General features: G+C 50.7%; 7 protein-coding genes across 7 annotated transcripts; 4 read left to right on the top strand and 3 right to left on the bottom strand.

Annotated features, from left to right (window-relative positions):
• Window positions 1-303: 303 nt before the first annotated feature.
• On the top strand, window positions 304-1,540 carry CORC01_04648 (phosphoadenosine phosphosulfate reductase; the record flags this gene model as incomplete). The annotated part of the gene is made up of 6 exons (XM_022616295.1): window positions 304-530; window positions 595-635; window positions 752-1,141; window positions 1,200-1,213; window positions 1,306-1,350; window positions 1,403-1,540. 6 exons carry the CDS (start codon window positions 304-306, stop codon window positions 1,538-1,540), a joined length of 855 nt encoding a protein of 284 aa, XP_022477146.1.
• Window positions 1,541-2,402: 862 nt separating this feature from the next.
• Window positions 2,403-4,301, top strand: CORC01_04647 (carboxylesterase; the record flags this gene model as incomplete). Its single annotated transcript, XM_022616294.1, has 4 exons — window positions 2,403-2,675; window positions 2,754-2,860; window positions 2,926-4,061; window positions 4,123-4,301. 4 exons carry the CDS (start codon window positions 2,403-2,405, stop codon window positions 4,299-4,301), a joined length of 1,695 nt encoding a protein of 564 aa, XP_022477145.1.
• An 84-nt stretch (window positions 4,302-4,385) lies between these two features.
• On the bottom strand, window positions 4,386-6,409 carry CORC01_04646 (kinesin motor domain-containing protein; the record flags this gene model as incomplete). The annotated part of the gene is made up of 4 exons (XM_022616293.1): window positions 4,386-5,027; window positions 5,078-5,745; window positions 5,812-6,076; window positions 6,134-6,409. 4 exons carry the CDS (start codon window positions 6,407-6,409, stop codon window positions 4,386-4,388), a joined length of 1,851 nt encoding a protein of 616 aa, XP_022477144.1.
• Window positions 6,410-7,038: 629 nt separating this feature from the next.
• Window positions 7,039-8,680, bottom strand: CORC01_04645 (uncharacterized protein; the record flags this gene model as incomplete). The annotated part of the gene is made up of 6 exons (XM_022616292.1): window positions 7,039-7,593; window positions 7,649-7,857; window positions 7,922-8,063; window positions 8,122-8,221; window positions 8,274-8,401; window positions 8,459-8,680. The coding sequence occupies 6 exons, from the start codon at window positions 8,678-8,680 to the stop codon at window positions 7,039-7,041; spliced, it is 1,356 nt and encodes a 451-aa protein (XP_022477143.1).
• A 1,641-nt stretch (window positions 8,681-10,321) lies between these two features.
• On the top strand, window positions 10,322-12,358 carry CORC01_04644 (uncharacterized protein; the record flags this gene model as incomplete). The annotated part of the gene is made up of 4 exons (XM_022616291.1): window positions 10,322-10,355; window positions 10,456-11,064; window positions 11,114-11,188; window positions 11,250-12,358. The coding sequence occupies 4 exons, from the start codon at window positions 10,322-10,324 to the stop codon at window positions 12,356-12,358; spliced, it is 1,827 nt and encodes a 608-aa protein (XP_022477142.1).
• A 623-nt stretch (window positions 12,359-12,981) lies between these two features.
• On the bottom strand, window positions 12,982-13,382 carry CORC01_04643 (alcohol dehydrogenase; the record flags this gene model as incomplete). Its single annotated transcript, XM_022616290.1, has 2 exons — window positions 12,982-13,238; window positions 13,295-13,382. 2 exons carry the CDS (start codon window positions 13,380-13,382, stop codon window positions 12,982-12,984), a joined length of 345 nt encoding a protein of 114 aa, XP_022477141.1.
• A 1,296-nt stretch (window positions 13,383-14,678) lies between these two features.
• On the top strand, window positions 14,679-16,588 carry CORC01_04642 (major facilitator superfamily transporter; the record flags this gene model as incomplete). The annotated part of the gene is made up of 3 exons (XM_022616289.1): window positions 14,679-14,910; window positions 14,973-16,209; window positions 16,276-16,588. 3 exons carry the CDS (start codon window positions 14,679-14,681, stop codon window positions 16,586-16,588), a joined length of 1,782 nt encoding a protein of 593 aa, XP_022477140.1.
• Between the last annotated feature and the right edge of the window lie 408 nt (window positions 16,589-16,996).

The raw sequence follows: 16,996 nt of genomic DNA, 5'->3' as shown, positions 1-16,996 counted from the left end.
CCGGGCCGCTAGACCTGATGAGTAACCTTGCACGTGCTACGCTAAACTAAAGGAAGAAGGCGGTCGGGGCTCCGAGGCACCGGCCTTCGGGCATCTTAGATAAGCCGGCAAAATGGCAATGTCGCCCGTCCGCACATCCCCGCCATCGCCGCCTGCGACAGGACACGGAGTCGACAGCTTTCCGTCCCATTCCACTCCTCCCGCCCACCCGCCTCCTGCCACCTTGGCTCTTCTCAACACTTGCAATCACACTGCTGTTCCCTTACTCGTCGATCCAAGCAGACTCGAAGACATCCATCCGCAATGTCATACGAGAACGGCGAGCACGCTGCTGCGGCTGCCAACACCTACCCCGCCAAGCCCCACTCATCCAAGCCGTCCCCGCGGAGTTTCCAAGACGTGTGTTATGAGCTGAAGGACAGGCTCGATGCTTTCCTAGCGGAGGAGCAAGAGACAGAGATTCTGCGGAATGTTCAGAAACAGCTGCGCGTGTCAATAGGTGTCGTAGACGAGACGTTGGCAAGATATAGGTGCGCGACACGCCATGTCAGCTCTCATCTTGCGTTCGCGTGTGTTGCTAATGCGCCGAGGCAGCCTGGAACAGATATCAATTTCCTACAATGGTGGAAAAGACTGTATGTGCTCTCATCTTGTATCCTGCCTGTCTCCCCAGTGGACTTGCGAATCGTCCGTGTCGCAAACCGTCACCTCCACCAATCTGGCGCCTGATGCTGACAGACTTCTGTGATAGGCCTCGTACTCTTAATTATCCTGCTTGCCGCCCTCGCACGTCGATTCCCCTCCCCTCAGAAAGCCTCCTCTCAGACGAACGGTTCGAACGGCACGACCTCTTTTCCCGCTGAATTCCAGGCAGTGTACATCGTATCAAAGCATCCATTCGCCGAAGTTGACGACTTTGTGGAAACCTCCAGCTCCGAATACCACTTAGACGTAAAACGATATGCCATGTCAATGAAAGATGGACTGGAGGCATACCTAGCAGACAGACCAAACGTAAAAGCAATTTTCGTAGGGACAAGGAGGACAGACCCCCATGGCGAGAAGTTGACAGACTTTGATCCCACGGACTCCGGGTGGCCTGCATTCATGCGGGTGCATCCTGTTATTGATTGGCATTATGGTCCGTTTCCTATGACATCCAAGGATCTGTGAATCTGCTTGCTGATTATCCTCTCTAGCCGAAATTTGGGCAGTAAGTTATGAGACAGGCCTTCGGTCCTTGAAGACCCAGCGCGCAAGGAAGAAAGCATACCGGCACGAGAATATGGGTTGACCAAAAGCTAGTTCATCCGGCATTTGCAGATTCCATACTGTCCTCTATATGATCAGGTAAGATGGGTCAATTAAGGGAAGCCGAGATGAGATGACTGATTTTATCCAGGGCTACACGAGTTTAGGCGGAACAAAAGATACCCATCCCAACCCCCAATTGAAGACCGAAGGACAGAATGGTGCGGCTTTCCGGCCTGCGTACGAGCTGACGGAAGACGACGAAGAGAGATTAGGTCGTGATAGATGAAGAAGAATCCAACGACTGGTCGACTTGCGGAACCCGTCAGAGTTGGATTGAATTTGAGGGTAGCGAAGATTCATCATGGAAGAGCCATTTATATAGAGGGCGCATATACTTGCGGCATCACAGCCAATCATGACTGATTTTATTTCCAGCTCAAGCTCGCGCCGGTCGCAAATTATGCAACCTTCGTTACGTTGTCCGGGACTTGGTGTCATAATCTCACGGAAATAGTTTATATCGCCATCAATACCAGCAACACCACGATTTGCCTACCGAGACAACGTCTTGCGCTGTGATAATTGACCAGGAAAACTCTACGCTTGTGCTTTCTCTATTTTTCCCATCTCTAGTTGACGCCACGACTGCGCAGGTGTCAAGGAGCCGCCAACACGGGCGCATCGACGGCATTGCGCACTCGAGGGGCATAAGATATTATCTGAAATGTGTGCGATGGATATTTTAGAAAGCCCCCAAAGAGGAGTTTGGATTTTGCTCAATCGTCGACTACGAAGTTCAGGGCGGTGCCGATTTCAGCATTTTATTCAACCATCGGCTGTCTGTCACCGAACCCCGCCAGATTATTGGGCCCCACCCGGCAATCTGTACCTCGTCGGCAAGTTCTTGGCACCTTATCATCGGATACCTGACCCTCGCCCTCCAAATGACGGCTAACTGGCTTGGACGGCATCAAAATGGCCAGCCCTCGTTATAAGACATCTCCCAGCCAAGCCGATGCGATTTTGGGGACGACGAAGATACCAGTATCGTCAACTTATATGACTTTGAAGCACGCACCGATCTTGAAGCGTACATGTGTGCTTCGCTGTTAGTCTCATGAACTGCACCCCTTCAGTTAACCTTCATCATGCTTTACTTTGGGTTTAGCCGTCCGACAGTATTGTCAACTCTGATTCTGCTCATTGTTCATCGTGTTTCAGCAGGGCCAACTGTGAAGGTTTTGAACGGTTCCTACGAGGGCTTGTTTCTTCCCAACTACCAGCAAGATGTTTTCCTTGGGGTACCGTATGCCATGCCTCCCATTGGGAACTTCCGCTTCAAGGCACCGCAAAGCATCAACTCGAAGTGGAATGCAACTCGTCCGGCAACGGAGTATGGAAACATTTGCATGCAATACACTGTAAGCATACCCTAAGCTTCAAAACTACTGGGCACTGGGACATGTGGCTCATGCACGTACTTACTAACACGGCTGCAGGCTCCTCCCAGCCATCCAATGTCTGAAGACTGTCTCTCACTCAACGTGATTCGCCCGAGTAATGTAAGCGGCATTGAACTTCTACCAGTCGCTGTATGGATTCATGGGTCAGTCTCAAAAGATCTCAAGTCAACCTTGATGCGAACAATTATAAATCTGACTTTCATGATAGCGGCGGCTTGTACGGGGGTTCATCCCGGGACAACAATCTGACCAACTTTGTGCGACAAGCCTCCGCGGCACGGAAGCCACTCATAGCCGTCTCCATCAACTATCGGCTTTCGGCTTTTGGTTTCCTCTGGGGATCCGACGAGGTGAAAGCCAACGGCAGTGCCAACAACGGCCTACGAGACCAGCGCCTGGCACTTCATTGGATACAAGAAAATATTGGCTTTTTCGGCGGTGACCCGCGCCGGGTCACAATCTTCGGCCAAAGCTCTGGAGGCTTGTCTGTTGGTAAACAACTCATAGCCTACGGAGGCAGAGACGACGGTCTGTTCCACGGCGCAATCATGCAAAGCGGTGGAATGGTCGAAAAGTGGCCTTACAACGTGAAAGATCCGGCCGCTTACACCAAGGATCTCTATCTGAATCTGACAGAGACTACCTCTTGTTCCGAGGCGGTTAGTCCACTGGAGTGTCTTCGCAACCTACCCGTCGAGACCATATCTGCCGCCCTCAACGTGAGCAACACACCGGTATTCTCAGGTACCGGACTCGGTCCTTGGCTCACTCAGGTCGATGGCGACTTCCTTCAAGATGGGCCCACGGCGTCTCTTAACAGAGGCCACTTCGTCCGTGTGCCAATCATGTACTCTACCACCACCGACGAGGCAACAGTCTTCATGTTTGGTGGGAAGCTTGACACAGACGAGGACTTTAGAGCTCTGATTGCAGCCGGGGGCCCAGATAATTCCACCGTCTCCGCCATTGAACGACTTTACCCCAACGCCAACGGCACAGGGCTTCCGGTCGGGTATAGCCCGACTGTTGAGGACGATCAGCTTTACGGATCTCAGTGGAAGCGTGGGGTCGAGTTCCATACCGATGTCGTCGAAACAACTTCTAGACGTATGACACTCACAGCCTGGGCCGCTGCTGGAGCGAGAGCGTATTCAGCTCGTGTCAATCTGTTGCCTCCCAGCACGACGCCGCGCCTGGGATCGCACCATTCAATGGACGTCTCGTTCATCTTTGACGCTCTTGACGCAGAAACGATGAGCGAAACGCAGTTCGTGGCGGCATCGGAGCTCATGGGTAGGGCATGGGCGTCTTTTGTGTCGGATCTCAACCCAAACAATCATGGAGGTACGCTGGTGTACTCCCGCATATCCCAACCGTGGGCCTCTGCTAACGTGACCCATTACAGTCTCCAATACCCCTACATGGCCGGCGTGGGCTGTTGAAAACTCGAACAGAACCAGACATAACTTTGTCTTCAACGCCAATAGCGACCCATCATCCAAGTCATTTGTCGAAGTGGATGATTATCGCTTGAGTCAGACAACATACTTGGCAAGTGTCATGCAGAGCCAAATGTACTACTAGGAGGTGGACTGGTGGTAGACATTAGCATGATTGGCATTGAGTGTATTCAGTGTCAGTAGAGAATTCAAACTATGGTTGATTGAATTATAGGGTAATGTAGTAGTATCTCGTTCCCGAATCGTATTCTAGGAGCACCTCCGCTTCCATCTGATCCACGTCTACAACAATATGTCGCCACATACTCAATTCATACGAGTCAGCCATGAAACCGGGGAGGACAATGGCGCAGAGGTACTTGGTTCCTTGCGTTGAGATGACTCCCGATTCGTTGACGAAGTTACCACTGAGGTCCCTGACATTTGATCCGACAGCCGAATGAGGGCACAGGACAACGACCATGTTCAGCCCAGGAAGCCCCAGCGGAAAGGTCGAAGGTGGTGACCAACGCACAACCATACCGGGACGGATGCGATCTTTGAAAGGGACGTCCACTGCCTTTGAGTCTGGGTCTACGCTAGAAGATAGCATCTCCTGGTTCATGGCTGTCTTCCGGCCCTTCCCCTCGGCAAAATCTGTCTCGCTCATAGTATCCGAATTCTTTGTGCGGGATTTTTGCGAGTCAATGTGCAAGCGCCAGAATTTGGCTTGGAATGCACGAGCTTGATCTGCATCAACTCCCGGTGTCTGTAAGCAGCGGCTAAGGAACTCGGGCGTAGGGAGGCGGAGGAGGAGCGATCCTGTCTCGGAGGGCGCGAGGATATTGCTAGATATGGCCGGGTTTCCAGACTTGAACACATTAGTTTTCGTTCTACGATTACTCTGGAGGATTAACTCACGTTGGTGTTGACCCAACTCTTCAACTGTTCATTGTCCCAGGTTGCAGGGGTCTCGGGGTCATAAGACTGAGGCTTGGCTTTGGGTAGTAACACCCGCAACATCTCGGCATACTTGAGAGTATTCTTGCCGGCGCCAGCGTCTGGAAGACTAGGATTGACACAAGCAATTACCACAGTCTTACAGCTGCGTCTTCCTGCGGGATCAAAGACGTGCTTGAGAATCTTTGTGAGTGAACTCTGTCGGAATGGGATGTAAGTTGGTTTCTTGGTCTTGCCCGTCAGAGGAGCCGCGTCAACCATTGCCCTACCCCTGATGCAGTCCTTCAGTACCGAAAGACTCGTATTGATCTCACGAGCCTCTTTCATACGGTCGGCCGTGTGGTTCTCTACGTCGCGGGCGGCCTCCGAGCCTGCCAGGTCGATAAGATAGAGCAGCCCGTCCTCGGCCGTTGGCATGGGGCTCTCGATGCGGATGCGACAAATGGCGTGGGAGCGAGAAGATGCATCATTCTTGAAAGTCGATGCTGTTCGACGGAAGCTCGCTGCCTTTTCTATGAGCTCGAGCAAGGTGGCTGCTTCAGTGATTTCGTGTTCCACAGCGCCGGCAAGCTGTGTGACACCGAAAGAATCCTCCAAGACTGAGATTGGCTTGCGAGAGTTCAGGAGGTCTAGTTGAAAAGGACCTTGTTAGAGCGATATGCGCCTTGAAAAGGGGAGATTTCCACAAAACATACCGAAAGAAGAGTTGCCAGCCAGCTCGATTATGCACGCGTACACTTTACGCTCCCCTTCCAGACGGCCGTTCATGAGCGACTGGGCGACCAGCTTTTCTATCGCACTCACGGTGAAGGTTTTGCCCGATCCAGTCTGGCCATAGGCAAACATGGTACTTACGCCGCCACTCCATGCCCAAGGAACTAATGGCTCGACCAAATCTTGGTATATATGTTCAGATGTGTCTTCTGGGCCGTATGCTCTGTCAAGGCGGACTGAAGTGGTCTGCAGAGTGTGTCAACTTTGATAAATCGACGGTTTAGCAAGCAGACTGCAGCATACCATTAGCGTCGGAGGCCCCAGTGGCTTAACGTGCTTTCGGATCTGGTGGATGTCTACGGCACCATTGCCGCTTGCCCGAGGGAAGACTCCACGGATAAGACCAGCGGCTACTTCTTCATCTAGAACCGGCCGAAGCCGAGCCGCAACGATCATGTCCGGGTTGGAGGTAGTGTTCGCATCTTCTGGGCAGGCCCTGTCCCTCTTGGCTGCTTTGGCGCTAAAAGCCTCAGTGGAGGCCCGGTACCAGGGCGTGTGTTTGATGTGATACTCGTCCATGGCGACTGAATTGCAACGTCAATACTGCGTTGGGAAAATCCAATGAAGTGCTGTGACTCTGAGAAGAGCTTCTCGTCATACCTGCGATTCTCAGAGGGACTTATGTCTTATGAAGCCTTTTTTCACTAGTGCGAAAACGTTTCGCATCTCGTTCGACTCGACGCCTTGATAATTGGCCAGCTTCACCCCATCGTGCCAAGGTCAGTCACAACTGTCAGATAATCACTGCCTAGGATCGGTCGACCAAGCAACCAGGCAGACAGATTTGGGCAATAACGCAGTGAAACAAAAGATCAGTTTGTATAGAAGCTCATAGGCTATTCATCGTCGGCAAGATGCTCCATTCACAGATGCCTAAAGACAAGGGTAGTGATAAGGCTTCCACATTCCAGTATTTACTAGTACTGATTGGGTTTTGTGCATGCTATTTACCTTTCGCACGCCCAACAATCTGTATCACTAAACACAGGTGCCTAATTCGACAGAAAGATTTTCTTGTTGTAACTGCACAAATATTTGGATTTGATCCTGTTGTAAGTCTTCGTTGTATACCTAAAACAAAGAGCTGGTTGTGAATTTCAATGCTAAATTATCAACTCCCGGAATCGCCATCATCTTCGTCATCGTATCTAATTGTTAGGATTGTTCAGAGATTTTCTCTTCGGTCCTCTGGCAAAGGTCAAGGTTCTCGGTGACAGTGCCTTAGCGTTGCCCTCCTTGTCTATCGCCGGTTGCACGTATTCGGTGGTGATGGCAACTTCTACATCCTTGCGAATATCAGTATTCTTCCGCCGGTTGCTGTGACTTCTTCTGATGCTAATTGATCTCTTGATTCCGGCTGGCTCAGCGTGAGGGTCTCCCCAGGCTTTGAGGTCTTGCATCTTGTACTCTTTCACTATGCGTTCTTCGCTCTCATTGAAGGTTATGTTGGTGATTGGGTATGCTGAGGGAGGACCGCGCCCTCGCCAGCTTTGGTTGCTGCCGCCGCCAAAAGTGCGTATTTCTTTCGGTGTCGCGTCCGTGACCTTCTGAGTTGATCGCAGTGAAGTGAGAAGAGAGCCAAAGACAGGGCCCAGCCAAAGCTTGATGATTGAGAACACCATTGGCATGTTTGCGGTGATGACTGCGACAAAGGTCTCTCGAACAGCCCAAGATCCGGCTAGCTGAGCACCATTTTGGGGGTCCTGAGTCGGGATTGATGAGTAAAAGTTTGTGTACGATGAGGCAATGGAAACTCACCGTAACAATCAGGATGCAACGCAGGGTCGCGCAGACAATAACAAATAGCCCGCCGCTGAAGAGGAAAATGAGGCCCCCTTTTTTTATGGGCTTAAGCCTAGCTTGCCACAGCATTGGAAGGGGAATCGTAAAAAGGTACAAATCCGTGGTAACGTTAAACGCCAGGTATACCCAAACAACCTGGTCGGATATAGCTGGTTGACAGACATCTACAAGGAAATCAAGTCAACCCAAATGTTCCGAGCTGAATCAATAAACTCGGTACCATCTTACTTCCAGGGTTAGGATTGATCTGCCAGTTCTTGTGAAAGGGACGACAAGCAAGGAAGAGATTCATGATGACGACGATCCAACTGACGGCTAGGAAACCGAAGCCAAAGTAGATGCGAAGTCGGTAGCCCCGACCCAAGCCCGCCTATTCCTGGTCAATATCCGGGTAATAGCTGGAATCAACACCCAAGTTCATAACTCACAGTCAGTCGCAGATAGAATACCAGCAGTGATGCCTTAAGGGACCATAATAACAAGGAATAGCTTGACCATCCACAAAGCTGAATAATGGAACCGATCACCCTGGAATAAATAGGGTCAGCGAAAAGTCATACTCGGGACGCAAGCCACTCACCTCAGTCGATATTCCTCGCTGTCTGGGGACAGAGCCGCTCGTTGATCGTCCGTCATAGCGTTATTCGCCATACCCTTCGCAACAGCCCCCACGGAGTGCGCCAGCGCAGTCTCAATCACATAGAACATCTAGCCATGAGTTGTTGACTTCAGTAAAGTATACGGATCAAGTCAGAATGTACTAACCGCGCCGACCCAGACAAGGTAGTCATCCGCTTGAAGGCCTTTAAACCCTACAGACCTGACCCGGGCGTAGGTCCTCAACATCGTAAAAAGAATGCCAACTGTCAAGAGGGTCCATGCCTCTATTGTGAATGACCGCATTGCCGCGGAAGCGGCAGCGGCAGCGGCGGCAGCCTCCGCCGCGGCGGGGTCCATGGCGGCACGAGTAGTGGCCATTGACGACATGCCAGAATCCGATGTTGTAAAGACCGTCTCTCAATAGATTAAACACAAACGACAGAATGAAAGACAGAAAACAAGCCAGAAGAGACAGGAGAATCTCCGAAAGGCATGCAGGTTCCCGGGGTGTCTGCTTTGTATAATCTGTTGCCAGACTCCATTTTCAAAGAGGTCCTTACTCGATTCGATCGACATTTGTCAAGCCCAAAGGACCGGTGCCGATCCACAACTATGGCTGCGGTTAGGCTCCATTCCCGTTGATACCCTCCAGCGGTGCCACCAGGAGACTGTTTGAGGTTTCCTGGATGTTGATTACATACGCCGAAAACGGAAGTGGGTGAAAGTATAATGTCGAACCTTTTCCAAATCCACGTGCTTGATACGGCATGGGATCGCGACGACAGGTCGTGGATTGTGCAACGGACGTGGATAAGCCCGTGCTCACGGAAACCAAAGTATTCAAGCAAATTTGTGCCTGGAACTGAGGGAAAAAATACGGACGTATTTGATCAAACAATTGGGTAACTTCGGACATGCCGCAATAACAATGAAGAATGTCAAATAGGGTTGTGATGCTTGGGTCACATCACCTCTATGCTGAAGGAACTAAGGCCACGGTAAGCTGCAGAGTGATTAGGATCCTCGCCATGTCAAGCTGCCATGGCCGAAGTACGCTGATGGTTTGTTGTTGCATTTCTGGCTAGCCACTTCCGTATATAGTTGCCAACAATACCGTACCTACCTTCTTACGCATCATGCCAATGAAAATTTCGGACAGGCGAACAAACAGCTCGTTGTAACCCTGGACTGGAGAAAGTAAGGATTGAAAGGTACCGTACCTGTTGACCAGCACACCCTCCAATTTTTACGCATGCGAAAGGTTCGGCGAATCGGCAAAGTGCATGTCTCGATGAGCAGGGGTATTTCAGCCGTCCAAACCCTTTTGTCGACGGCTGACTCGCTCATGGCACGTGTCTCTGTGAATGGTAGCATCCAACCGTTCAATGTGGCACACTTGTTGGTTCGCTCATATTTGTCCCCTAGTCCATAAGAGTTGGGTACGGTTGGTTCTACGTTTTGACGGCTCCTCATTGCGAGTAGCCCCGACGAAGAACGGTCAATCGTTGATACAGTCGCGGGGAACCTTGACCAGTTCCCGACGGACGCGACGGACGCCACTCGTAGTCACCCGCATTCAATGTCATCCCGAATGTAACCATATAGGAAATTGTTGAACCAGCCTGCAGGCTGCATGGTACTTCTCGTCCGTGAAAAGTGGACCCGGGGCTAATTCTCAGAGTTTAATAAACACATTTCCAGCCAAGCCTCCAGTCAAACACAAACTCAGGGGCTCGCAACCCTGCGAACACTACTCAATCTGGAAAATCCACGCCAACTGTCTATTTCCGCAAGTACTACGTAGTGTCACCTTCCAAACAGAGAAGATCGGCACGACATGGGATCCCGGGGAACCGCCCGGTTGTCGTCTCATTCTAACTTGGTCGCCGTTGGCCAACCGCATCCCGTTAGCCGCTCCTGAGTCGCGCCTCGAGCAGAGGTTCATCAAGATTTACTTTCCCGGCGCGTCTCCGACTGTTTCGGTACAGATCACTCAATTCTCTCGGAATCCTGTTCGCAGCTGACGAAATGGAAAACTTTGACTGTGTTGTGGTGGGCGCAGGTAATTTCTTCCCAAACTTCTGGATCTACATATTTCCAGACACACCTTCATCTAGGTCCAAAGCAGTGAGGCAATACCGTTGACTAACATGAATTTACAGGATGGTATGGCTTGGCTGCCGCGAAGCAGTATCACTGCACGCAGCCAGGGTCTTCTCTCGCTGTCTTTGACTCCCAACCCACGCTCGGTGGTACTTGGGCAGAAGAGCGTTTATATCCGGGCTTGAAAAGCAACAACATGTTAGGGACTTATGAATATCCAGACTTTCCTATGGACAGTGAGACATTCCACATCAAGCCAGGGCAGCACATTCCAGGAGAAACCATCAACGTGTATCTCAAAGCATATGCCGACAAGTTTGGCATCACCGACAAGATCCGTTCGAGCCACAAGGTCCTGGTAGCAGAACATCAAGAAACAAGCGAAGGCGGGTGGTTCTTGACAGTTTCGAATGCCAAAGATGAAGAAACACAGGTGTTTGCACGGCGACTGATCGTTGCAACTGGTTTGACTTCGGAACCATGGCTGCCCCATTTCGATGGCCAAGAGTCTTTTGGCGGTCGCATCTTTCACGGCAAGCATTTTCAGCAGAATGTCGATACTTTGAAAACTGCAAAAGTTGTGACAGTCTTTGGAGGCACAAAATTTGCATGGGACGCTGTCTATTCGTACGCAACTGCTGGTGTAAAGGTGAACTGGGTCATCCGGTGTAAGTTTATCCATGTCTAGGGAGTTAGTTTTTACTTACTCAATGATAGCAACTGGACATGGACCTTGCTGGATGTCGCCTCCTTATGTCACACCACTCCAGAAATGGATGGAAAAGCTCGCGAGTCAGTATACCTTTGCTTCTGGAGATCCTCACTACATGTAGCCTTGGACTGACAAAACTAGATACGCGAATGTTGACCTGGTTGAGTCCATGCGTGTGGGGCGAAGCTGATGGCTATACTCGCATACGTCACTTTTTCCATGGCACTGCTGTTGGGCGGACCATTGTTGATATTTTTTGGAAAGTACTAGGTGCCGATGTCATGACGCTCAATGCATACGACTCTCACCCAGACACAGCAAAGTTGAAGCCTTGGACCGAGCCGATGTTCACTGGCACCAGCTTCAGCATTCTCAACTACGAGACCAACTTTTTTGATCTGGTCAAGGATGGCAAGGTCAGTGTCCATCTCGGGGAGATTGACCACCTCAGCGCTGGAAAAGTCCACCTTTCCGATGGGACTGAGTTCCCCGCCGAGGTTCTGCTGGCTCATACCGGCTGGAAACACGTCCCACCGATCAAATTCCTTCCAGAGGGTATCGAGAAGGAGCTCGGTATACCACATGCACCCATCGGGAACGCGCCCCGAGTGGACCTTGCCGGCCAGGCCGACCTAGTTGACCTAGCCGACAAAGAGATTCTGGAGCGCTTCCCGAGACTCAAGAATCAGCCAGTGTGGAACAAGAACTATGTGCCCTTGACTGAGCAGAAGGGCATCAAAAGCGATGACGCAGTGACTCCGTACAGAACTCTCACTCCGTACATGCTTCATCACTTCATTGTACCACCGTCGGAGCGCTTCTTGCGCACACGCGACACAGCTTTCATCGGCATGGTCAGCAACTTCAGCAACATCATCACGGCTCATATCCAAGGCCTGTGGATCAGTGCTTATTTTTCAGGTCTACTTGCGAATGATCCTACCGAGGCAGTTGGTGATGAATCGTCGATGAAAAAGTTGCAATATGACACGGTCCTGCTGAACCGCTTTGGAAACTGGCGCTACCCTACAGACTGGGGTTTCAATAAGTGCCCAAGCTTCGTCTTTGACGCTGTTCCGTACCTGGACCTGTTGATGGGAGACCTTGGTCTGGTTCCATACCGGAAAAAGGGATTCATGGCCGAGGTGTACTCGCCTTATGGGCCAGAAGACTACCGCGATATCAACAAGGAATGGCAGGAGAAATTCGCTAAGAGCAAGGTTCTTGATGTAACATCAAGTCAAGATTGATCATGTGCTACATCATCATATCCCTTTATTTCTCATGTGGTCAAATGATTCATGTACAGTTATTGCAAAATGAAGCTTTCTGTTTCTTGTCGCCGAGTGCTCACTGCTCATCAATCCCCTAAGTGAGTTTCTTGACAGCCTTGACTATGATAAGTGCTCATCGACTACCACAATTCCAGGGTGAGACTCCCTCGGTAATTGCAATCCGTAGAAGATACTTCTTAGCAGGCACTTTGCCAGCTTCGAGGTCGTTGAGTGCCCTCCCCAGGGAGCCAAGACCTTCGGAGAGAACCTCACACTAATGACCACCGAGCCATCCCTCATTGAATCCACACCCAAAGAAAGGATGGAACGTAGCTCCAAACTCTCTGTCTTCCAGGGGCGGTCCCGAAGGGTCTCTAGAGGTATGAACAGCTCCCATTGTAGGATGCAGTACCTCGACCATGATGTCGCTGAGGAAGTTCTGGAGAAAGATTGCGATTTTGCCTTTGCCTGGATCCAGGGTCTTGGCAATGGTTCGGATCGTCTCGTTCTCGGATATAACCATCCAGAGCATACACAAGGGATTTCTTTCCTGCAGCGAGATGAATTTGCTCCAGAATGTGGTCTTCTTCCTTGCGGTTTTAGTCGATGACCACGTCGCCTTTATCCTTACTGACCAATGTCTCCACATAGGAGCTACCATTTCCGGCGACGGCGATGATGGGGTGAATGTTGAAGAGGATTACTAGCTTGATAGCAAAGGCTCCAACAGCTGTGACACCGCCAGTGAGGAGGGGAGGCAGACGTTCCTTGACTGGGTCCCAAGGAAGCGGCAGACTGAGCTTTTGGTATAAAGCGAGAGCAGCGGTCATAGCAGCCAGCGGAATTGTAGCTGCCTCTGAAAGACAATTTATGAGAACTCAATATTACACGAGAAAGCCTACGGGTACGCACCTTCAAAATCGATCTTATCGGAGATAATAAAGGTTAACTGAGCCCAAGTAATAGAGCATTCGGTAGAAATTCCATGCGGGGTGCCCATCTTGTGAAAGGCCGCAACACGGTCTCCTTTCTTAAAGCCGAGCATACATTCACCAATTTCGACACAGCCAGCAATGTCATCGCCATGGTTAAGGAGGTAAATGGGGAGCCTTTAATTTGGGAACTTTCCAATTTTTCGGATTGGTCCCAGAGAAGGCGGTCCTGATCAAGACTTGTTCGGGTCCAGGGGTTTGGCACCAGGACATCGTGTATCTCAACATGGAGATTGTTGCCAATGATTGCTTCCTTCACTGGCTTTTTGTCTTTTGGCAAATTTTCGCCGTGTCGTTTCTCTAAGCAGATGGTCAAGTAATGTGGTGATGTTCCAATGTTAGCGTCAAGACTCTGGGGTTGATCGACCAAAACTCAGGGGCAATTGCCATGGTTTAAGAATTCCCTATCGTATCTACCTATGACAGTCGAGGCTTTGTGTCTGATGTTCAAGTAAGTCCCGTCTCAACATCACATAAGTAGATTGTGAGACTCACATGACCACATGCAGATCACAAATTGAACAATGCTCGGAGAATTTTTGGACGGCTTATGGTTGTGATGAGCTGGTCACTCCGTAAGCCTTAGTTCTATTGGTGAAATCAATGCTCTGAACCCGAGTTCCCTTCGACCAAATATTCAGCTTTCAAAGAGCCGAATTGTTTCAAGAGCTCCAAATGATACCGCATTTAGATATCTCCATCTTATTCAATTCACAAAGGATCCGAAAGTGGATTACCGTAGATGCAAATGTCGGGGCCGGGCCCACTGTAAAATTGGAGACTTGGAGCCTTGCAGACATAGGAACATGGACCTCCTTTCTGCCTGAACCATCATCCATATCTAGGGCATGGCCGGGATGTTTCCCGAGTGAAATCCCGTTTTGCCAATACACTCAGTGAACGAGCCAAAATCGGGGCCGAGTCTCCGCTCACAGTCCGGGCCGTTGCCGGCGCATATCCGGCGATGCTCCACCCCGATAGCCGGCCGCTGGCCCATGCACTCGGGCATTTGGAAATTGCTGGAAAGCTCGAACTTTCTCTGCCCACCCCTCCTCGACTGGTCCCTGTTACGTCACAGGCACGGCATTCTATAGCAGGGTGCGTGTTGCACGGTAGGAGAGATCACCGCAACGCGGTACGGTAGAAACGTAAAGATTCCCCCCGTTCCTCAGCTTGGCATTTACTCCTTATCATTTATCCTGTAGACTTGCTGTTCAACTCTTGCCTAGTTGCAAACCCTCTCCATCCACCTTTTCCATTCATCATTCTCCATCACAAAGGATACTGTTCCCGTTACCCTGCTAATGTCACTCGCTCAGCACGTCACCCAGGCCGAAGGCTTTGACTACGAGCGTCCCACAGAGCAAGTCGTTTCAAACGGCAACAACGAGGCCATATTTGGTACACTCAACCCGGACCATCTAGAGAGTAGTAACGACGATCCGCATTGGAGACGCCTGAGCTTTGCACCTATTGAGACCGTACACGTCGAGAAGCCAATTGCTGCTTACAAGGTCTCCAACTCCAAACGATGGGGTAAGTGCACAAGTCTGAACACTGCAGAATGTCCCTTCGACCTCAAGACTGACGCCTGGCAGTACAAGTAGGGACTGGTATAGTGGCATGTTGGCTAGCTGCCGGCATTGTCTTTGGATTCGCCGCTCTTAAGCCTGTCCTCATTGCCGAAGGCGTCTACAGCAATCTCTGTGATGCCAAAGATCCGAGCACGGTGGAAAACGGCGATAACTTTCCTTGCACCGAACAAGACCTTAGGTTGAATCTATTCTTCATCGCTGCCTCCGTCACGGCCAATGTGTCCTCGCTCTTAGCTGGATCTGTCCTTGATCGCTATGGCAGGCGGGTTTGCTGGATCGCCTCCTCCGTATGCCTCACTCTGGGGTGTATCCTCATGGCAGTTTCACGCAACTTCACCAACTTTGACGGATACTTCCTAGGAAACATGTTGCTGGCACTCGGCGGAACCTTTATTTTTGTGTCCAGTTTCCAACTCGCCAATGCATTTCCCAAGTACAGTGGGCACATTATTGCATTGGTCACTGGGGCTTTTGATGCGTCTGCTGCTGTTTTCTTGATCTACCGCGCGATTTACGAGTCGACAGAGGGTGGGTTTTCACTTGAGAGGTTCTTTTACGCCTATATCGTCATCCCAGTCCTCATCGTTGTGGCCGAATTTGCTTACATGCCGGTTCGGTCCTATCACACAATTCCCCAGCTAGACCAAAAGATCGAGGAAGTTCAAGACGAGGCGCACGATGTGCATGAGTCAGATGACGATATCGATGATGCCGAACAATTACGCAGAGTACGCAATGCCCGAGCCGATCGGCGGTTGTCAAAGCTGGATCAAATCGAGGAAGTCGCTGGTGACGCCGAACAGCGAGAAGAACGTGTCAAGGTCAACGAGGAACGTCAAGGTGCCAGCGGAGTGTGGGGAGTTCTTCACGGTGTTCCTGCCCACCAGCAGATCCAGAGTCCATGGTTCATCCTCATACTTTTTCTTACTATTGTTCAAATGTTGAGGATGAACTACTTTATTGCGACTATTCATGCACAATACCGATACATGTTGGGCTCCGAGGCCGACGCCAACACCATCAACCGTTTCTTCGACGTTTCCTTACCTATCGGTGGACTCGTCTCGACTCCATTCATTGGCGTTCTTCTAAATAATCTTAGCGTACCGTCAACTTTTGGCGTCTTGACTGCCCTGATTTTCGTCATCGGCATCCTCAATTGTTTGCCCTTCGGCTGGGCGGGATACGCCACCGTGGTTCTCTTCGTTCTCTTCCGGCCCCTTTACTATTCAGCCATCTCGTAAGTTTCTTCCAAGCTGTTACCTGTACTTCGACTCATATACACGTTTACTAATTAAGCGTTAAGGGACTATGCAACCAAGGTTTTTGGGTTCGCCACTTTTGGACGTATTTATGGCACCATAGTGTGCATCTCGGGCCTGGTCAACTTCGCCCAATCCGGCCTGGATGCTCTCACTCATGGACCCTTACACGGCGATCCGACACCAGTCAACATCACACTCGGCGCATCAGGCACCGTTATTGGGGCAATTCTGACGGCATTTGTCGCCATCAGGGGTCGTGCCTTCGTCACAGAAGAGAAGCCTGAGTTAGACGCTTCGGAAGAGAGACAGAGGCTATTGCCATCGGCAGGACAGGACTATGGAAGTCGAGAATGAGAGATTTCACAAAATTCATCGAGCGCGTCAAGTGGATGAGCGAGCAGCTGAGTGAAGCGGCCGGTGGTGTCAGCCTGCCGAAGTCGATGCGCGAGTCGTCTTTGCAGCTCAACGAGACCCTGGAGTCGTTTTGGCAAGCGATACATTCCGGATTTCTCGGCCGCGTCACGTATCCGGCGGTAACGCACCTTTGATAGCACGGGTAGATCTACGTCGTAATAACGGTAGCATTCGTAGCAAGTCTTCATAGAAAGTCTTGGTTGGGAGGCAACATGTGTACTGGGCAGATGACCAGGTATGAATGTCTCCATGGATCATTACACTCTCATTCGATGTGCAGACATCTATAGACTACACTCTTGTATGGCTTTGTTGGGCGTCAAGCTCGATGGGATGACTTTCAGTCCC

Source organism: Colletotrichum orchidophilum (assembly GCF_001831195.1).
Source record: "Colletotrichum orchidophilum strain IMI 309357 chromosome Unknown Scaffold_31.1, whole genome shotgun sequence".
Lineage (NCBI taxonomy): Eukaryota > Fungi > Ascomycota > Sordariomycetes > Glomerellales > Glomerellaceae > Colletotrichum > Colletotrichum orchidophilum.
This window is presented reverse-complemented; position numbering and strand designations above follow the sequence as displayed.